The following is a 21,826-nucleotide window of genomic DNA, read 5'->3' on the forward strand; positions in this document are numbered from 1 at the left end:
GTATCGCAGCTGGGCTCCATTAGAGTTGCAATCCTACACATAACCTGCGGACAGGGATGGCGCTGTTTTCGGAAGAAAAGCAGCCATGCTTTTCTAACCCTTGGCAACCCCTTTAACAATAAGCCAATCACAGGTTGCTCAGCCGCTCTGACCTCCAGCAATCGGCTGCAAGTTGTGAAGGCAACTAGCAAGCTAATTTCTGTGTAGCGCCTCCGCAGGTGAAATGAAGCATTACATATTTTGCAATTTAATCACGGAGGCGGTGTGTGTGCTGGCTCCTCCAGCGAGAGGGGTGCGGTTTGTCGTTCTACCTTATAAATTAGGGTCCCAAACCTCTGTGTGCCTAAGTTGGGGCCCTAATATCCTAGAAATGATTTATGGGTCTGAGCAGACTGTTGTGGAACCACATGTCCCAACATGCCATGGTTGGGATGACATCATCCGATCATACTGCGCACACCGAGGTAGCAGAGCTGAATGTCTCTTTTGGAGCGACTCGCCCGTGCCTTTATCAGATTATTATTATTTTTCTCTCCCTTCAGTTTTATTCAGTTGCTGGAAAGCAATCGTTAAGTCACGCAGTCGGCTCTGCTACATACGCGCATATACGCCTCGAAGCAGGTCATTTATATAATTAGATGAATTTCACCTGACTGTTGTGAATTCCATACCTTGTGCCAACATTCCACGCAAGAACATGGTGCCCCACCGCCGCAGTCATGTGATCCACGCCGGTTCTTTGCCAATATATTCAGCTGATGGTTGAAATTAAAGAGCCCCATCTGCTGTGTGGCTGAGGTGGAGCCGATAGGGCACCATTCAGATCCCCGACCACAACATTTTAAATTTTTTATTTTTTTTGTTTTAGTCACTGCATGGCGGTATTATTATTTTTTTTCTTTTTCATTAGGGCTCAGTTCACACTGGAGTCATCTCTCCTTGCCACCACATTTCATTGTGTCTGATGGGTCTGCAGAAAGGATACCTAACAAGCTCATTAGGGGGCCCGGATATTGCGCCGAAATCTCATTGTATCCTCACAACACCTGGCAAATCAAAAGGGGTTTTGTAAGTGCACCCGCATACATTGTGAAGAAAGGGGGTCATTCTCATCGCAGTTTCTCCCCTGAAATGTTATGGATTAGCTCCACTACCCATGCGGATCCATTTCAGGAATCCAAACTAGTCCTTTTGTTTTCCCCAAGAGTCGGTCATCAGCACAGGTGTTGACGTAACCCCCCTCTCCCCCCCCCCCCCCCCCCAAATAAACCAGTGGTTACCGCCATGTCTATAGTCGCCCTATATCTGCATGATCTACCTCTGTCTGCCGCTAAGTGAGCAGATTTGTCGCCTCTTCCTCTTACATGTGTGAGAAAGGAGAAGTGATATTACTGACGCGTGGAGATTTTTATTTTTAGCCCGTCTCACAACCGTTATTTGCTTTCCTGAAGGTGCCTTTTCTGTTCCCGATCGCTCACCATATTGCAGCGTGTGAATGGATGTCTGTGAGTGCGCCACGTTACCTCTTCGCCATGTGCAGTCTGCTGGGTATTCCGAGTTCCTCCCTCCATCACTATTTTCTACCCCGGCTCGCAGAACGCCATGTGCTGTAAAGAATATTCCTGGCATCCAGTGTCCTGTTGCAATCTAGTGTCAGACTTAAAGGGGACCTGTAAGGCTGTGTTCACATCACATCACTGTTTAGCTTTCCGTTTTTTTTTTCTGATCTGTCAGAAGAAGAGAAAAACCAAACGGGATCCTCTTCTGACGGATCAGAAAATAGGAAAGCTAAAAAACAGTGATGTCAACCCGGCCTTGGGAGTCATGCTGTTTCCGTATGTCCGTTCTGCAAATAGATAGAACATGTCCTATTAGTGTCTGCATTACAGACAAGGATAGGACTGTTCTATCAGTTTACATTCACATGTCCGCTGAATGGGTCCGCATTGTGGAACGGGTGCGGACCTATTCATTTCAGTGGGACCGCAAAAGACGCGGACAGCACACCATGCGCTGTCCGCATCCGCACTTCTGTTCCGCGGCCCCGTGAAAGAGAGAGAGCATGTCCTATTCTTGTCCGCATCCATGGACAAAAATAGGCATTTGTATCATAGTGCCGGCCATGTGCAGCCCACAATTTGCAGACCGCAAAACACTTATGGACGTGTGAATTGACCCTTAGCGGACAGCTGTTCCATTCCGCAAAATACGGAATGCACACGGACATCATCTGTATTTTTTTGGCAGATCAGTTTTTTTGTGGACGGCAAAATACATACGGTTGTGGGCATGAACCCTAAAAGTCTGCAGCACCATGCTGACAGGTTCCCCTTAATCCTGTCTTTAGGGTGGCCCTCTAATCATGCTGGTCTCTTTAAACCAGGACCTCAAGGGCGGCAGAGGACACCCGTACAGCACTCGGGACAACCCCTCTAATGCCCCTCAATGGCTGACATAAAAAAGCGTATTGGCTGCTCATGTGAAGCGATTGCGGAGTAGTAATAACTTCAAGTCGTATGTATATGAAGAGTAAAAGTGGGATAATTTGTTGCCATGTGACAGTCTGAGAGCTGCAGCGACACAAATCTCTCTCTCTTGTACCGTAGATCTTCTTGTCCGCGCTGAAACGCTGTAACAAACCGCAGCTGTGAAAGTAAAACTAGGTCTGTATAGTATTCTCAGCCGCAGAATGAAGAAATGCTGAAAATCTTCCAGATCTGAATAAGTTACCTGGAAGTCACCCAGCTCTAGTAATAGGCTGTCACACATTTTGCCCTCACCTAGGGAACTGTAGGTAGAGTCAATGTATAGTATTACAAGGCGGCCATTGAATTCTGTGTTACACGGTCACGCTGCGTCATCGGCCAGTAGAGGATCCCCCACTTTCCTCCTCCATGACATCATTCTGGATGGATGACCCCTTTAAACTGATTTCTACTGTACCTTTCCGGATTGCTCCTCAGCTCGGTTCATCCTGAGCCTCCTATTTCATGAGCAGAATAAAAAAAGACTTGTAATTGACATATATAGACGTATATACATACACAGAAAGGTGCCCATTCATTACCATCCACAGCTATATGCCAGGCAGGATTTTGTGGGGGGCAATCATAAGGGGCACTGCTGTAATAGGCATACGACATGACTGGCCTGGCGGATTTCATCTGATAGATGTGAATTTGGTGCTATTCTGCATGTCCGCCAAAAGTCATATCAGAAGATAGAACATGGCCTAGTTACGAAAATCGATTGCAATGGGCAATAAATTGAGTGATTGATTTTTTATTTTTTATTTTTGTGTAAGATCTCTGCTTGCTCTCAGGGAATTGTAACCTTAAAGCCTGTCCTGATTATGTCCAGGTGATGCCAACTAGCTGCAGGAGCTCTGATAGACTGGACCGCCGTGCACCTGCAGGTCTTCAGCCTCTAGAATAGATGGTAACCAGAATGATTGATTGATTTTATTCTCTTACAGCAAGTAGAGATCTTCTCTGTCTGATGTCCTCATTCTTCTGCTTCCTTTCACTCATTCCCTGAATTTCATCTGTTCTTTGGGTATGCCTGCAGCGGTTAATGAGCAGAGATTACCGCCGCTGCCGCTCAAATAATTCATTGTCAAATGTAAGCGGATTATGTTACGGGAAGGAATCTCAGCGATAGAGGCCCCGTCACCCCCAACATACAGTAAAGGCGGTGCTGTCCCCAATTCTAGGGTTGGGCGATATCAAAAATATTCCCACGATAACTATATTAAGAAATGTATCGCGATAAATACCCATTTAGAAGAAAAAAAAATCACTTGGGGCCACAAGGAGACGTTATACTGTATGGGGCAGCCACAAGGAATGCTATATTGTATGGGGGCAGCAAAAAGATGTCATACTGTATGGGGCACTTGGGCAGCCACAAGGAGACGTTACACTGTATGGGGGCAGCCACAAGGAGACGTTACACTGTATGGGGGCAGCCACAAGGAGACGTTACACTGTATGGGGGCAGCCACAAGGAGACGTTACACTGTATGGGGGCAGCCACAAGGAGACGTTACACTGTATGGGGGCAGCCACAAGGTGCTTCCCCCCCCCCCATGTCTTATAGCCACCTGTGTGACCTGCCTGCCACCACCATACAGTAATTCCTTCTTGTTGGTCATGTCATGGGGCAGGGAGGGACTCATGATGGCTCATTCCCTGCCTGCTGGCTGCTATTTCAGTGTGCAGTGCGGAGCATGCAGCTAGTTGCAGGCATGAAGGACTGAGTAGGCCAAGGTCGGACAGAAGACATATAATTGGGGTAACCTGATAGGCAGAGACATTACACCTTTAATAGCTGCCCGTCCGGCAGCTGTGATACATAGGGTCTCTCTCCGCAGGCAAAGTGAATTCTGTGGGGGTCAGGCGGAGTGGGACTAAGTTCTGACTGACTTTCCCGCCACTCGCTCCTGTACTGGGCGTCATCCGATTCCGACGTTAGATGTCGGTGGGCGGAGGCTGCACCATGGGAGCAAGCGAAGAGGAGCCTGGTCGGCCGCTGCGGGAAGCAATTGGTATGCAATGATGCAGGGGCGGGCGGCCGCAGTTTTTGAAGCGGTCAGCGCAGATGACTGCTTCGATGACGTCACAAAATACAGCGGTAATTAGGAAACACCGATATCGCCATATCGCCGTATTTTTAATACTGCAGTATATCGTGAACACCGGTATATCGCCTGACCCCACGTTCATGCTTGGGGTGGTCGAGTATGCATGTGTTCTGGATGTGTTCTGTGTAGATGCTGTGGTAGTTACATTGAGAGAGCATCAGCAGAAGGGACGTGCCCCCAGCGAAGGGATGTGCCCCCAGAAATAAATCTAGCAATGCAACTGGAGCAATGAATGGGGGAGATCTCTGGATCCACGTGAGGTACAGGGCTGGTATTTTCATGTACTAGATCAGGGGTCCGCAACCTCCATCACTCCAGGAGTTGTGAAACTACATCTCCCATCATGCACACTTGCTTGGCTGTTCTCTGATCTCCCACAAAAGTGAAAGGAGCATGCTGGGAGTTGTAGTTTCACAACAGCTGGAGGTTGCTGATCCCTGTACTGGATGATTTTCACTTTCCACATCGGTCATGGCGCAGCCCCTTTACGCTGTTATGTCGACGTCCTAGAAATTTTGAAACCAGTATTGCTAAGCAAAACAAAAAGTTGACGCGCTACTCAGAATTATTGCAGAATTTCCCAGTGTGTGGTTTTATTAAATTTTTTGCCATAATTGCCACATGATAGAAATTTTACGCCTCGGCGTAACCCCAGAGCAGATCTTTGGGAGACCTCTGAAGCCGGGTGACTTCCAGACTGAGGAGGAGGAGGACACCTTCCATTTCCTTCCGCGGTTTTTGCCGTCGCGCTGGGTTATTTCCAGGGTCTGGGCCGCAGTCCTCTCTCATGGAGGGTTTTGTCACGGACTTGACTTTAAACAGGAAGTGAAAAGTAAAACAATTTGACCGTGCGGCTATTTCGGTATTTCAGCATTTTTAACTTGAGAGTCTGGGAGCCGTGTGCTGCGGGTCTTTGCCTTTCCCTCCACTTCTTTCTCTGTTTTTTTTTTTCTAGTCATATTTTTTAAATTCTGGTTTTGCATTTCATAGTTGCTCCCGATTCTTCTGACCCTGTGACCATTTGTACAAAAACAATCCTGGAAGAACCGGTCTGTGCATTTTTTTTTTTTTTTTTTTGCGAGCTCGCATCGGTTCCTGACTCTCTTGTGTCCTCGGGAAATGGCCAAGGTCATATCCAAGTGTCGTCGTCCGTTTCCTCTGTAGTTCTTCGGATTCTGTCTGCAGAAAATAATAAGCAAAATAAAACGGGGGGGGGGGGGGGGGCGGCGGGCGGTTGCGCGCAAGGGATGAAAGGAATGAATGGAAAAATGCAAAGAGGTGATAAGGAGCGTATGTGCCAAATGTATAGTGGTAATGCGTAGTATTCAAGAGGTCGTGGGGTGGAGAGGAAACTGGCGGCTGGCGTTTTTTACGTATAACTGACACTGTTTTAGATTCCATAGCTGATTGTGTTATATGGCTCTGGCTGCCTGTGTTATGGGGGCACTTGGGTTATCACCAGTTGGCGTTGCGTGAGGTGTTATGAAGTGACTGGCAGTGTTATGGATGCTGTGTAGTTGGGCGAGATTGTGAGGACGGTATGGTTGGTTATGTGATTACTACAATGTCTGACTGTTATGGGAGCCAAGTAGTTTGCTGCTCTGGGGACACTAAGGCTATCGCTGTTATGGGCACGCTTTGGATGGTTGTGTTATGGGGATCCTGTAGTTTTGGTCATCATATGGGGGCACTCAGGCTATTGCTGTATGACAGGCATGCTTAACCTGCGGCCCTCCAGCGGTTGGAAAACTAAAACTCCCATAAATCTTGGACAGCCTACAGAAGGGCATGGTGGGAGTTGAAGTTTTACAACAGCTGGAGGGCCGCAGGTTGAGCATCCCTGCTGTATGGGAACTATGTGGCTGGCTTTGCTATGGGACCCAATGGTTGTCTGTATTATGTAACGCTGGCTGTATTATGGAGACCCATTAGTTGGCTGTATTGTGGCCCTGGCTATATTATGGAGACCCATTAGTTGGCTGTATTGTGGCCCTGGCTATATTATGGAGACCCATTAGTTGGCTGTATTGTGGCCCTGGCTATATTATGGAGACCCATTAGTTGGCTGTATTGTGGCCCTGGCTATATTATGGGGACCCATTAGTTGGCTGTATTGTGGCCCTGGCTATATTATGGGGACCCTGAAGCTATGTGCACAGTTGTTGATGGCTATGTTATGGGGACCCAGTTAGCTTATTTTCATGTGACACTGGCCATGTTATGGGGGCACTGAGGCTGTCACTATTATGAGGACTATATGGCTGGCTTTGTTTTGGGGTCCCCAGCAGTTGTCTTTCTGTATTATGTAACACTGACAATGTTATGGTGACACTTTGCCTATCGCAGTAACTGGCACCTTGTAACTAGTGATGCTTTGGGGGCACTGATGTTGTTACTGTTATGGGGACATTATGGTTGGCTGTATTATGGGGGGGACATTAGTTGGCTGCTGTTTGTGACCCTGGCCATGTTTTGGGGGCACAGATGTTATCGCTATTATGGGGACTATATGGCTGGCTATGTAACGAGGGCTCAGTAGTTGAAGTATATGTTAAAATTACTGTGTTGTGGGGGCACTGAGGCTATCACTGTTATGGGGACATTATGGCTGGCTGTATTATGCGGGGCAGTAGTTGACCATATTATGTAACACTTACTGTGTTATGGGGACCCTCAGGTTATGACTTATGGGGACAGTACAGCTGTCAGTGATATGGCGGCGCTTTATTTGGGGTGGGTGCTGTGGTCGACTGTATTATCTGACACCGGCTCTGTTTTGAGGGGGCAGGTTCTATAATAGGGAGCCACGCAGGATCTGAAAACGGGCGTATAAGAAATTTCTGCGTCTCTTCCTCTTTTTTTCTTTCTCTAAAATCCCTGAAGACTATAAACTGACGGAGGCCTTCATATCTCGCCATAGGGGAGCCTTCCTTCCGTCTTCCTCTTCACAAGTCCTAAGCATCCAGTAATGGCGGCTTGTAGTAGTCTGAGGGGCTCCTCTTCTGTAATAACTGACCCCCCATGTTTAGCAGAGCCCCCTCTATACCTTTGCACCTCTTACTCCCTTCCCCCCATTCCCTTTCATGCTTTCTGTTGCCGCCTTATTAAAGTTTGCAAACTTTGTAACAAAATGTTTCCTTATTTCGTCTTATACACGATAAGGAGTGTAACAAGCGTCTCAAGTATGCGCACAGGTCACGGATTCAGTGGTTCCAATAATCATTGTCTATGGATGGCGATATTTGTGGGCCAGATAACTATGCAGGGAGGAGCAAGGGTGCACAGAGTGGCTTGGGCCCGCCCTCGGTGCACTTAACTACTCATTTGCATATGGATTAAAAGTCGTTTTTCTCCGAGTCGCTTCAGCTGATCTAGCCCTACAAGGCGCTGTGCCTGGTTTACTTGTGAATTTAATGGGGGCAGGTTCCCTTTAACACCAGGCGAGTCCACAGTGATAAAACTTTATAGCTGATTTCTAACCACCCGAGGGACGCTTTAAAGCTTTAACGCCGTTGTTTCTTTGTTTGACGTGCAAAGGTCGGCAGGACATGGAGGTTTCATTACCGTCAGTGTCTCTGTGTAGATTGGATGGACGCTTTCAGTTCAAAGAAGACACCAAGTCTAAAAAACACACTTCCTTTTTTATCTTTTCTGTTCCCTATTAGGACTCTTTCACATGAGCGGATGCCGTGCGGGTAATCCGCTGCGTGAAAGAGAGCCGAGCCCCGCTCCGGACAGCAGAGACATAGAGCACTAACATGATTGATAATGCTCCGGCCGCTCTGTGACCTTTTTACTACAAAATCACAGATAAAGTTGTCACCGTGATTTTGTAGTAGTGTACTATTTCATCTCAAACTGCAATTGCATGAATCGATCAAGAAATCGTCAGTGTCCCAGGAGCTCAGCCGGACCCCCCCCCCTCCCCCTCCCCCTCCTCCTGACTGTCCTTTGTCTGTCTGTGAGACAGCTGGCTGCAGCAGAAGCCTCCCCGCTCTGCCCTGAACAGAAATCATGGGGTACAGTGCTCAGCTCAACTCTGTGCCCCAATTGGTGGGGTGGGTCTTGCAACATTTACTGGGATGATAGATATTTTTAAAAATGATAGGTGCCCTTTAAATCTAATATTTGTCGTATGCAACAGTAGTTTAAAAGGGTTGATCTGTCCTTGGAGCCGACAACACCCGGGGGTACTAGCCTGTGCCCCTGAACATAAAAATAAAACCCCATTCACCTCTCAAAGGTCCCGATGCTGCTCGGTTTCCTTACACTTCTGGTCCCCGAAGGACCAGGAAGCGGCTTGGTCCTGTTAACGCTGCAGCCAATCACAGGCCTCAGTGGCTTGAGCGGTACATCACTTCTGTGGTGTATCATTCTAGCCGCTGTGACCGCTGAGATGTATCTGGACACTTCGTTCAAGGGACCAAGCCGCTTCCTGGTCCTGCAGGGACCAGAAATGGTCTGGAATGGAGAAACAGCGGGACCGCAGACAGGTGAGTGTTTTTTTGGTTCAGGGGGTCAAGTTAGGACCCCATGGGGTCTTTAACATTTGCCGCCTCCTGACAGTGAAATTCATACTGACCTGTGTTCTCCAACCAGGCAGCCTCCGGCTATCGGAACATGCTAGGAGTTGTAGTTTTAGAAGAACAGCTAGAGAGCTGCAGGTTGGAGGACCAGCTTAAGATATTGATCTTAAAGGGAAAGAAGCCTTGTGTCACTCATCACTGAGAACATGTCTGACAACTTTACAGATAGGATCAGAGCAGAACATAATATTAAACATTTTGAAGACATGCGCCTAATACTTTGTTACAATGTATCAGTGAAGTCCATGTTGTCTAGCTTAGAGATTGTCTTGACTGGACACTTGTAACAAACCCTCAGCTGCAAGAGGTACTAGGGGCTGTTCACACGTTGTGATTTTGACTTGGATTTCGGCGCAGTTTCTGTGTCAAATCCAGTGAACATCCACCTCCCAAGACATCTGAATGCTGTTTTTGTAAACCCGGGCAATAATCGGTGCAGATCGCTGTCCACGGCGTCAAAAGAAACAAAAATCTGCACGACTAGCGCCATCCTGATTTACACCATTGCATGGGGCTAATCGCCACGGCCCATCCATGGTAGAAATCTGAATTTCCGCCCCAGATGTCTGTTGCATATCCACCTTGGATGTGACATGAGGATACTTTACGGGTGTTAACAAGACGTTTCCCATTCACTGACAGCAAACAGAGATATTAAAAATGGGGGAAACATTGAAATGCAAAGCCTGCTGTAAATTTGCAGGACTTCATTTCCACACTCGTTGGTTGCAGGATTGTGATGGTTTCCCCAGTGGGTCCCAGACCTGGAACATGTTACAGGTTTCCAGTATAAGCCGGGTGGGGAAGGGGGAGAAATGTTTTGCCACTGAGTCATGTCATGTGGGGGAGGGGACGCTGCTCCTTCGCTGGTAGGAAGTGAACCTTTATGCCATGTGAACATCTGCCCGAGACTCCACAGCCCTCACCTGGTGCCTCCTGCTTTCTGTAGCTACAAACTGCACCTTGCCCAAGATTAAAGGGGGAAAACGCTGACAGGGTGGCATGCATGGGGCTACAGGGGTGCGGGTCCCGCAGTAGGGGGCCTTTGTGAGTTTATACCCTGCTATAGGAGAATACTTGCATCTTACATTGTGCAAGGTACCACGTGGGCCTGTAGGCACCATATTATGCACTTGCCCTCCCCATGTACATGTTCAGCTTGTCCAAGCATGCATGTGTATTCAGTAGAGGAGGGATGCAAGCTTGCAGCCAGACGCCTCTGCTGCTGGATCGGGCACATTCAGAACCAACATGCTTGATATCTGCCGTCAGACGGGGAGTTGGAAACCCCTCGTACACAATAGATGGACAGCCAGATATTTCTCACATCTTGGGTGGCGTAAAGAGCGTCACCTCTTTATAATTATTAGATCGGCGGGGGGTGTCCTGCTGCTGGACCTCCTCCAATCAGGAGAACAGGGAACCCCGTACACAGTGGAGCCCCCCAAAATGGACGGTCAGAGGTGCACGCAGCTGCTCTGCTCGTTTCTATGGGAATTCTTGAGAGACCACCCGGCCCACTCCGTTCAGTACAGTAGGAGTCCCGCCGGTAGGACCTCCACCAATCTACTAGTTATCCCCTATCCTATGGGTACAGAATAAGTTCTCTCAACCAGAATACCCCTTTAATGTGCCTTAGAGTACCCCTTTTATACACTTATTCCGGTTGCTCTCCTCTAATCTACGTCGTAGCTTTAATACCTGGGTAATAAATATTGCAAATGTTAAAATGCAGCAAAAAAATATTGATAAAAATTGAGCTAAGGAATCCCATTTACAGCCGGCAGATACACACTGCTTGTGCTTCCTCCTCCTTGTGTGCCAAGGATGGGGCCTGGACTTGTCCCAGACGACTCCTTGGAAATGCCATAGATTCCTCCATTGTTTCCTTCCTTGGTGCAGCAGAAGGCATCCAGGCTGGAGCCGAGCATGAGAACTGCCCCCATGTCACACCTGAGAGGGTCACTAGCCGCCCCCTTTCATACCCTAGTGAAAAGTTTAGTTTTGTTTTTTTGACCTGCTCATACATTATAAATACACTGCGGAAACCTAACACCGCTGCGTGTGCAAAATGCTGCGGAGCGGGACAGTGCTCGGGTCTGCAGCGCCCCCTCCAGGGACCACTAAACCTGACATGCTGGTTACCCCCCCCCCCCCCGTCCTGTGGGCAAACATATTGATTAACAACGGGGGTTTCTCTCTATACAGCGAAGACTGACACTTATTATGCAGTTGTTATTTAGGCTATTCCCTTCATAATACAATAGTGTTGGAATCGCCCCGTGGAGAAATTTAATTTGATTTAGATTAAGGAGAGGTATGAAATTCAACCAAAACTATTGTTTTCATGGGGGGGATTCCAGTGATGGCTTCTTATTTAGGGAACTGTTATTTTTGCAATTACCCAATAAATTTATGAAGTTATAGCGGTCTCCTGATTTGGGGCGGGTGGGGGGCCTCACTAGAAGCAGCAAGTATTTGCATTGCTTTGTGCCACTTAAACGGTTGTCACCTAAACACGTGTCAAGTGATCCATATTGATCGGACAGCAGGTGGGCTGCATACAATTTGCAAACACTGACCATAATAGAGAGCAAGAGCGTGCTCCGATCCCCAGCAAACCCCAGGACCTTCCATTTAAATCTCTACCTTCATTAAGGGGGTTCTCTGCTTTGCGCAATTGTCCCTTTACAATAAGTTGATCGTCGTGACTCGTGTGTGTCCCAGCCGGGACCTCCAGCGATCAGCTGCGATCTCTGACAGTAAATGTTCAGTTTCCCTGCAGCTCCACCACTGGGCAAATTAAGTATTGCACCCTGCTCATTCACATCAATGTCTTGCCTGTGCAATGTAGGACAGGAATGGGTCCTCCACAGCGACAGACGCTCCTTATCACTGCTCTCTACAGTGACAAAAAATGGCGGTCCTGGACAACGGACCCCCCATCTGTTACCCAGAATTCCCTAGTGGTGTCATTAGCGTTTTCTAAATTTGACAATCCCTTTACATGTGCCCCTATAGGAATAATTAGATTTAAATTTTACTGTGGCTCAAAACTGTGGACAGGATCCTTATCCATAATTCATTTATCTGGTGAAGAGTATATAAAACTGCTCACCTCCGAGCTGGATACAAGGCCCGGCCGCTACACGTGAATAGCTGTGTGGGTTACTTGTAGAGGGATCCGTGTGTATACATGAATCCCGACCTGGAGACTGCTGGTTATCCTCCGCACATAAACATTTAGACTGTATATGGCGTCGTGGCATCTCTGGAAGTCGCTTACATTATATATTTTGGCTGCACTGACCGCTGGTTTTTCTTCTTTTTTTTTTTCAGAGCGGAGAAGACAGAAGTTTTAAGCGATGACCTTCTAACTGTAAGTAATGTGACTCCACACCCCGCCAGCACCTCATGGGTATGTTAGGGACCTAGGACTCCATTGCTTCCTGATATAGGAGAGCAGTTTGTGGCCACATCTCCTCCTGCGTCTCTGCATCAGGTTTCTGGAGGATGGCCGGTACCTGTAGTGCGCCATTTGGCCGTCCACGCTTAATGTCCAGTGTGGTTTTGGCCCGGCCCATGTTTTTGTACACAAGCCTCGGTCCCTGTGTTGTTTTTGGGCAGCCCTTCCACTGAACTCTTTCCAGACTGGTGACACACAGGAGCTGGGAGAAGAGAAGAACAATCGACTGGCTTTCCTACAATTCAAGCGGCAGGCAGGGTGTGGGGCTGCCCGGCTGAATCATCGCCACAGTTTGGCCGGTGTCACTATTGTTTACAACCTGCTTTACTCAGATTTTCTGCTATTTTATGCTAACCTTCACATGCTTCATTAGTCTGCTTGGGGGAGTGGGGGGGACTAGGAAAGGAAATTTCTACATAATAGTTTTTCTGCTTCTGTCATCTTTCATGATGTAATACAACTATAATAATGCTCCTATGTACAAGAATATAACTACTATAATACTGCCTCCTATGAACAAGAATATAACTACTATAATACTGCTCCTATGTACAAGAATATAACTACTATAATACTGCTCCTATGTACAAGAATATAACTACTATAATACTGCCTCCTATGTACAGGAATATAACTACTATAATACTGCCCCTACGTACAAGAATATAACTACTATAATACTGCCTCCTATGTACAAGAATATAACTACTATAATACTGCCTCCTATGTACAAGAATATAACTACTATAATACTGCCCCTACGTACAAGAATATAACTACTATAATACTGCCTCCTATGTACAAGAATATAACTACTATAATACTGCCTCCTATGTACAAGAATATAACTACTATAATACTGCCCCTACGTACAAGAATATAACTACTATAATACTGCTCCTATGTACAAGAATATAACTACTATAATACTACTCCTATGTACAAGAATATAACTACTATAATACTGCCTCCTATGTACAAGAATATATCTACTATAATAATGCTCCTATGTACAAGAATATAACTACTATAATACTGCCTCCTATGAACAAGAATATAACTACTATAATACTGCCTCCTATGTACAAGAATATAACTACTATAATACTGCTCCTATGAACAAGAATATAACTACTATAATACTGCCTCCTATGTACTAGAATAGAACTACTATAATACTGCCTCCTATGAACAAGAATATAACTACTATAATACTGCCTCCTATGTACTAGAATATAACTACTATAATACTGCCTCCTATGCACAAGAATATAACTACTATAATACTGCTCCTATGTACTAGAATAGAACTACTATAATACCGCCAAAACAGCAGCACAGTGAAAAAAAGGTAAATCGGTTGCAAGTCATCAGGGAAGGTAGGCGACCATTCATCTATACAATAGATCCAAAGAATAAGGCAGCACTCCAAATATGGTAAAAAGGTGATGACCCATTTATTCCCAGCCAAGTTTCAGCCCTCTCAATGGGGCCTTGTACTATACTATAATACTGCTCCTATGTACAAGACTATAACTACTATAATACTGCTCCTATGTACAAGAATATAACTACTATAATACTGCTCCTATGTACAAGAATATAACTACTATAATACTGCCTCCTATGTACAAGAATATAACTACTATAATACTGTCTCCTATGTACAAGAATATAACTACTATAATACCGCCTCCTATGTACAAGAATATAACTACTATAATACTGCCTCCTATGTACAAGAATATAACTACTATAATGCTGCCCCTGTGTACAAGAATATAACTACTATAATACTGCCTCCTATGTACAAGAATATAACTACTATAATACTGCTCTTTATAGACGAAGACTTGGATAAGAAATAGTTTGCTGTCTAATGAGTGTTGCTTGTAGAAATGTTCCTATAGGGATGGAGATTGCAGCAGCTCCCACATTAGGCGGCATTCCCCTGCCTGAGAACCTGGTACAGTGTGTTACAGGAGATAAGAGATTTCAGTGACTAGCCGTCGCTTTTCAAGGAGACGGATTAGTTAAGGAGGACCAGAGGTCTGCAAAAATAGTAGACATTCTGCCCACGCTCCTCCGAAAAATAAAATTTTCTCTTTTGATATCATGGACTGAATAGAACTGCAGGTGTTAGATGAAGTCTGGGCTCCTACTGTGCTGTTTATTTTACATTAAAAATACTTATGGTACTTGCTGTGCAGTTACACTTGCCTATTTCAAACTAAGTGCCCATAGTTTTCACTGGGTACACTAAGACTTCTGATCTGCAGCTCTGGAGTATAATACAGGATATAACCCAGGATCAGTACAGGATATGTAATGTATGTACGCAGTGACTGCACCAGCAGAATAGTGAGTGCAGCTCTGGAGTATAATACAGGATGTAACTCAGGATCAGTACAGGATCAGTAATGTAATGTATGTACACAGTGACTGCACCAGCAGAATAGTGAGTGCAGCTCTGGAGTATAATACAGGATGTAACTCAGGATCAGTACAGGATCAGTAATGTAATGTATGTACACAGTGACTCCACCAGCAAAATAGTGAGTGCAGCTCTGGTTACATCCTGTATAGACTCCAGAGCTGCATTCACTATAGTGCTGATTGACTTTGGAAACTGTGAGCACATTTAGCTGCGTTCTTATGATGTTGGAGGACATTACTACCTATATCAGATGACTGCTCTGTGCCTTGTGTAAGGATAACCCTTGAATGCAGTTTGCCAGTATAAGCTGTGTGCAGGGGCTGAACAAGCAGAAAAACTTAGGAGATCCTAACTCTAAAATGTGCAGAATTAAATGCAGCTCTGGAGTATAAAACGGGTTTTTACTCAGAATCCATATGAGATAATTGTCCCAGGTTCTTTGATATGTTCTAAATTAGCAGTCTTTTACCAGCGGCCCTCCAGCTGTTACAGAACTACAACTCTCAGCATGTCCTGATTTCCCTTTGCCGCTGAGACCTCCTGGAAGTAGTAGTGTTGCAACAGCTGGATAACTGAACTGACCAGGTAAATTGCAGAACAGCTGCCTCACGGGTTCTGCTGTTGACCCTGTGTATTACTAGATCCCCATGGTGACTGTCTCCTGCGTCAGCTGTTTCACAGGGACCGGGGCCCTCTCTGCGGGTCGTCACATGCAGATCCCGTATCACCAGGGGCCGCCGCTCGTTCCAGATTAAGGTCTCTGCTGATTATAGTCCGCTGCCCTGTATCATGAAAGCAGTTTAGGCACTTGGCTGGATTTGTGTCTCACGGTCCTCTGTGCCAAGTCTGAGTCACTATCCCAAGACCGAGCAGGTGGAGAATTCACTCGATAGGAAGGAACGGGGAGGATTGACCCTTCTGCTGACCAAGGACTATGATTATCTCCTTCCAGTTTGGTCATGCTGGGAGGTGTAGTTTAACCACAGCTGGAGTGCCGCAGGTCGAAGACTTTTTTTTTTTTTTTTAAATAGACGCTGTGAAAGTATCTCGTAATGATCCTGAGTTTTAATCTAGTTTATACTCCAGAGCTGCATTCACGATTCTAACAGAAATAAAATCTCCCAGTGTCCTCTGCTAGTTGAGCATTTCATTCTGGGAAGTCCAGGCATTATATCATGGCCATTCCCATTAAAGGGGTTGTCCTACAAGAATATAGTGCCGTTTTCAAACCAGCAGCTGGATCTGAATATTTTTGTAATTGCATGTAATTAAAAAACGAATATGGCCATTGAGTTATCCAGTGCAGTCTATGTGTATAGCGTATAGCGCATCCTGCTGTTTTGATATTTTTCTATGTCCACCGCACTAGCGCCACCTGCTGTTTGTAATATTTTTGTAATTTCTATGTCCACCTCATTAAAGTGGACGCTCATGCTCGCTACCACCACAGCAGTAGAAAGGACATGCACCCCCCCTCTGGATCCATGTGAGGTACCGGGCTGGTTCTAGGGGAGGGTGACGAAAGGTCGGGCCAGTTGATATCAACATGCCCAATTATTTTATTCTCTGATGGATAAGCCCTCACCGGAGGTGTCTATGGGTGTCACATGCATGTATTTGGGGGGGGGGGGGGGTGGTGTCTGGAGAGATGGCTGACAGCTGTTATCTCAATGTGTATGGCCAGTCTAAGCAAAAGCCCATTAAAATCAATAGGTGTTGCAGCAGTAGTCCCTGCACACTTGGGTTAAGCCTTGACCAGGGGCTATCTGGTTGTGAAGGTTTATGCAGATGTCATGTAGCATTAGATCGGATCACCGGCATCCAAGGTGCAGCCGCTCCATCGGTTTGAGCAGAGGTATCCGTGGTGTTTTTCTGGGCTCATGTGACCATTGATCGGAGATCCTTTCCTGCCGTCGGTTTGTTCTGTTTGACGTTTCCAGGGGATTAAGTGGGATTTCTGCAGCGGATCTCTCCCACCATGTGATGTTCTGTCTGCGGCCTGGAAACCCAGCACAAGTCGCTTTCTTTTCCTCCTGCTTTTGTTAATCGCCTTCGGTTCGAGAAAGAAGGGACATTCCTCGTCCAGCCGTGTGAGAAGGGTCCGTTCATGCAGTCCCAGGGTGAATGAAAAGCAGAACTGCAGATGATTGCAAGCTTTACAGTTTCTGTGCAAGGGTCTGCAGGTGCAAATCAGGTCCTTGGTGTGTATCGGACATCATCTAGTCCATGACAACCTTTTTCCAACTAAGCTAGAACCGGCCCTGCACCTCACGTGGATCCAGAGATCTGCACAATTGTTCTGCTAGATTGACTTCGAGCTGGCAGTTTAGGGGGCATGTCCTGTCTGCCGCAGCTGGTGGCAGTTGAAGGATGGAACTGAGCATGTGCTTCTGTCTCAGTGAGCAGAACAGAGAAATTAGGAAAAGAGCAAACAGCAGGTGGCGCTATACAGATAGATATCATTGAATAACTCGGTAGCAATAAAACATTTTTAATTACATGCAATTACAAAAGTATTCAGATCCAGGTGCTGGTTTGAAAACTGCAGAATATTATTCACGGGGCAACCCCATTTTAAACGGATTGTACAACAGTTGTCCTAAATTAATAGCAGAATGTATACTTGCCCATTTTCCCAGCTGCTTCCATCGCTGTCCTCCCTGTCCACTGCAGACAAGACGTCACCTCTTTGGCTGTGATGACAATGTTCCCGTATACACCATACAGTCATTGGCTCGGCAGGATACAGCACGTGATTGGCTTCATCGGTCACATGGAGTGTACAGGAACGTCACTGCTGCAACCAATCAAAGCCTAGTCGAGGGGATGTGCGCTGCAGTGCCGGGGGCAGGAGGGGAGTACAAGTGGAATTTCAGCTGTGGATGTGCCATCCCCTTTAAGGCTTTCTTATACTTACCAGTGTATGGTTTGTCTCTATCTATATTTTACAATAATTACCCAATTCTGATAATCTTGTATTTTGTCATTCGTAGATTGAAAAACGACTGGACACGGTGCGCTTCGTTTGCCACAATGCTCACAAGAAAATTCTGGGCTGTTTGCAGGTGCAGCCTGGCACTGACCCTGAGAAAAGATATGTAAGTCCCGCAAACGGGTGTGTATGTAATGCTGATATACCGCAGCAGTTGGGAACATGTGTGAACCCTAGCCCCTAGAAGGGAAGTGGTTTTTGCCCTTGACAGCCAATCAGGCTGCGGGTTCTAGCAAATTGGAAAATAATGGCCGCCAAATCCTGATTGGTCGCTCTGGGATCTAGCCGCAGCGCCAGGTGGTCTTGGCAGCGTGCTGTGAATTTATATATTATGTTCTCATTCTCAATGTATTTTCAGGGGCCAGGTTTACAAGAAGTTTTTTTTACAAATTAAGGATTTTTAGAAATCTTCTAATTAACCATTTACATCCTTTTCAGAAAAAGTTGCCTCTTATGGGGGTGTCCCAGTCCTTGATGGAAGGATGTGCGCAGCTCAGTGATGAAACCCTCGTAGGGTAAGTTACTTAAGTTTAAGAAAACCTTTACGGTTCCCCTGGTTTTTGTGTCTTTTCTGTGAACCTGGCAAGAAACGTTCATTAAATGTGGTCAGGGTCTGCAGACAGTCAACCATAACTGGACTACCCCAACCCATCTGCTGTCACATGGAACAAGGGTCCTTTGTGGCTTATTTATGCATCGCTCTTGAAGTAAACATGTATGCTCAGCCAGTCCCAGCATGCATGTTCATGGGGCAGTCGATGAAGAGTGCTGCCTGTGTGTCACGGTCGTCTTTGCACTGGAATGCGGACGGTCACACAGCCAGATGTCTTTGTAGCTTATGGATGGGAATCTGTGTGTCTTGCAGGAAGACCTTGTACTCATGTGGAGATGCAGAGCAACGGCTGGCCCAGGAGCTCTCTCAGCATGAATTCCAGATCGAAAAAGACGTCTTGGAACCCCTAAACCAGCTGACGGAGGTACGTCCACTTCTGAGACTCGGGTTACCGTGTTCCAGGCATGGCCAGCCTGCGGCTCTCCAGCTGTTGTAAAACTGCATCTACCACCATGCCCTGCTGTAGGCTGATAGCTGTAGACTGTCCGGGCATGATGGGAGTTGTAGTTTTTCAACAGCTGGAGAGCCTCAGTATTCCATAATGAGCGTCTCTAGTGCCTTTGCGTAATTCTGCTTTATGGATCTAGTTCTATGATATATTCTGCATAAGTTCTGCTGGTTTCTTGGTCAGAGAGCAGTGCATTGTGGGAACTCGATTACAGCTACGCTTTTGGAGTGCATGTCTGACACTGAGGTGGAATGGAGGAATGTTTTATAGTCTCTGAGCTCCTTTCTGTGCCCTTCCCATATTGGTAAAATAGCCTCCTCATAGATCTGACTTTGAGGGCTTCAGCACATGACATTTTCATACAGTATATTGTGAAAAATTCAGCTGATCTGTGTTTTCAACACTCTTTGCTCTAGGTTGACATCCCCAACGTCCAGAAGCAGAGGAAGCAGCTGGCTAAGCTAGTACTGGACATGGACTCCGCACGGGGAAGGTGAGAAAAAAAAAATGCAATTCATTTAAAGAAGTTTTACAATAATACTATACTGACTGACTGATGTCCTCAGGATAGGTCATCTATATCTGGTTGTTGGGGGTCTGACTGGCATCTTCACCAGTCATCTGTTTGAAGAGGCTGCTGCACTCCAGTAAGTGCTGCTGCCTTCTCTTAGGCCTGTGACGTCACGTTACGTTCATCTGCCACATGACCTATTTGCAGTTCTGTCCCATTCAAGTGCAAGGGCCTGGTCTGCAGTACCAAGCACCGCCACTGTACGATGGACGGCACTATGTTTGGTACGCTGTGAGGATGCCACAGCGCTCATTGGAGGGCCACAGCCTCTTCAAACAGCTGATCTCCAAGGGTGCCGAGAGTCATGCCCATACCGATCAGATACTAATGATCTATCCTGAGGATAGGTCATCAATATTGTACTTCTGGACAACCCCTTTAAGGGTCATTCTGGCTGGCTGATGTCAGGCCCTCTCCTATCAGAACAACAGGGTTCCTCCTGCACCCTCTTAGGGGTCTAAAGCTGCTGTATAGATGGAGATATAGTGGACTATGTGCAACTCTCTCCATTTTAGTCAGTAGGTGTTAAAGATATAAGCTAAGCCGGCCACCACCCTTTGTCTCCTTCTTTTAAGAATCCACTACCAGACACTTTTAAGAGGTCAAAAGACCTGGATCCCAAACACAAGACATCACATATGAGACCTCTATGACACATCCATGTCTGTAGTCAGACTACCCCTTTAAGATAATGAATGAGTCCACAGTTGGCTCTACTCTGTTCGCTTCTCCTGTGCTGTCCTCATACCGTTCCTCTTCATCCTCCTATCCTCCTATCTCTGTCAGATTACCTCGTGTTGACCTATTGCTCTTTGATTGTTTTATCTGCAGGTATAACCAAGCAGTGAAATCCTCCAGTGCTAATTTCCAGATGCAGCCCGGGAAACTGGACTCTTTAAGGGAAGAGATGGAAGAAGCGGAGAACAAAGTGGAGCAATGCAAAGTGAGCATACTTGGGAGAGTGCCACCAGTCTTGTGTGGGGGGCAGTGAGGTTTAGTTTCTGTGTTCTTTATATTAATATACTGTATGTGTATTTAGAGGATTGATGCTTGTTATATGTGCTGGTGTGACTATATAGATATTGTGCATTCTGCATGTCCGTTCTATGACTATATAGATGCTGCATGTAAGTAAATGTAAATTAACTGTCACTTCCATTTCCCTGTCTTCTTGTAGGATCAGCTGGCAGCTGATATGTATAATTTTCTCTCCAAGGAAGGGGAGTACGGTCAATTCTTTGTCACGGTAAGTCTGCTGCCGTGTCTGATCTTAGAAGGATAAAGGGTTGGTATGATGTCCACATCCGCTTGGAGGGGTGTACACAGATCTCATAGGGCCCCATAGAAACACATAGTAAAGGTCCCCCCCCCCCCCCCAAGGAAAATTCGGATGAATTACTCATTTTTAACGAAGTGAGAAAGTTAAGGTGGATTTACAAGACCTAATGTTCAGGCCTATACACTTGTTCCCGATAATCTGCCCTTCTAAAGGTGCTGCAGATCACCCGATGAACGAGTGAAACGTGCGGACACCTCAATCGTCATTCCCGGTCAGCGGATTGTGCCGTCTAAACAGCACTCTGCTGCCCAGGAGCAATGATTTTGTATGGGGTCAAGTGATAGCAGCAGCGATTGCTCTTCCTCATAGAGGTGAGAAATGGAAGAACGCTGGACCTTTTATAGGTCGAGTATTCTTCAATAGTTTCAAATAAATAGGCCACGGCACTCTTTCTAAGACTGGCAAGGGTGGGTGCACGTCCGAGTTGTGTTCTGTAGCTCCACCGCAATAACTGAAGATATCACACAAATGTTTAGACAGCACTCCGTGATAATGATGATGATAAGTGGTAATTTATTCCATATTATTTCAGCTGGAAACAGTGGTACATTAGTTGCTTGCAACGTTTCGGGCTGACATACGCCCTTCATCAGGCTGACAAAACATAATATACAAGAAATAATAATATAACCGTGTTCACAGAATATTCTTTTAACATGATTTTACAGCATTACAAAAATCTGTTCAAATGGACATGATTAGTAAGGCGAGACATAATTCAATTGTATGTGC

The 21,826-nt window shown here is 46.1% G+C and overlaps 1 protein-coding gene across 5 annotated transcripts in view; it reads left to right on the forward strand.

Annotated features, from left to right (window-relative positions):
* The window catches only part of ARHGAP17 (Rho GTPase activating protein 17), a 72,622-nt gene that overhangs the window by 26,550 nt on the left and 24,246 nt on the right, over positions 1-21,826 (forward strand). For all 5 annotated transcript variants that reach the window (XM_044302913.1, XM_044302914.1, XM_044302915.1 and 2 more), the window contains exons 2-8: positions 12,568-12,607; positions 18,125-18,229; positions 18,562-18,638; positions 18,989-19,100; positions 19,601-19,677; positions 20,587-20,698; positions 20,933-21,001. In XM_044302913.1, the coding sequence (XP_044158848.1) occupies positions 12,568-12,607; positions 18,125-18,229; positions 18,562-18,638; positions 18,989-19,100; positions 19,601-19,677; positions 20,587-20,698; positions 20,933-21,001 (592 nt within the window). The remainder of the gene's footprint in view (positions 1-12,567; positions 12,608-18,124; positions 18,230-18,561; positions 18,639-18,988; positions 19,101-19,600; positions 19,678-20,586; positions 20,699-20,932; positions 21,002-21,826) is intronic.

This window comes from Bufo gargarizans, chromosome 8 (assembly GCF_014858855.1).
Source record: "Bufo gargarizans isolate SCDJY-AF-19 chromosome 8, ASM1485885v1, whole genome shotgun sequence".
Classification (NCBI taxonomy): domain Eukaryota; kingdom Metazoa; phylum Chordata; class Amphibia; order Anura; family Bufonidae; genus Bufo; species Bufo gargarizans.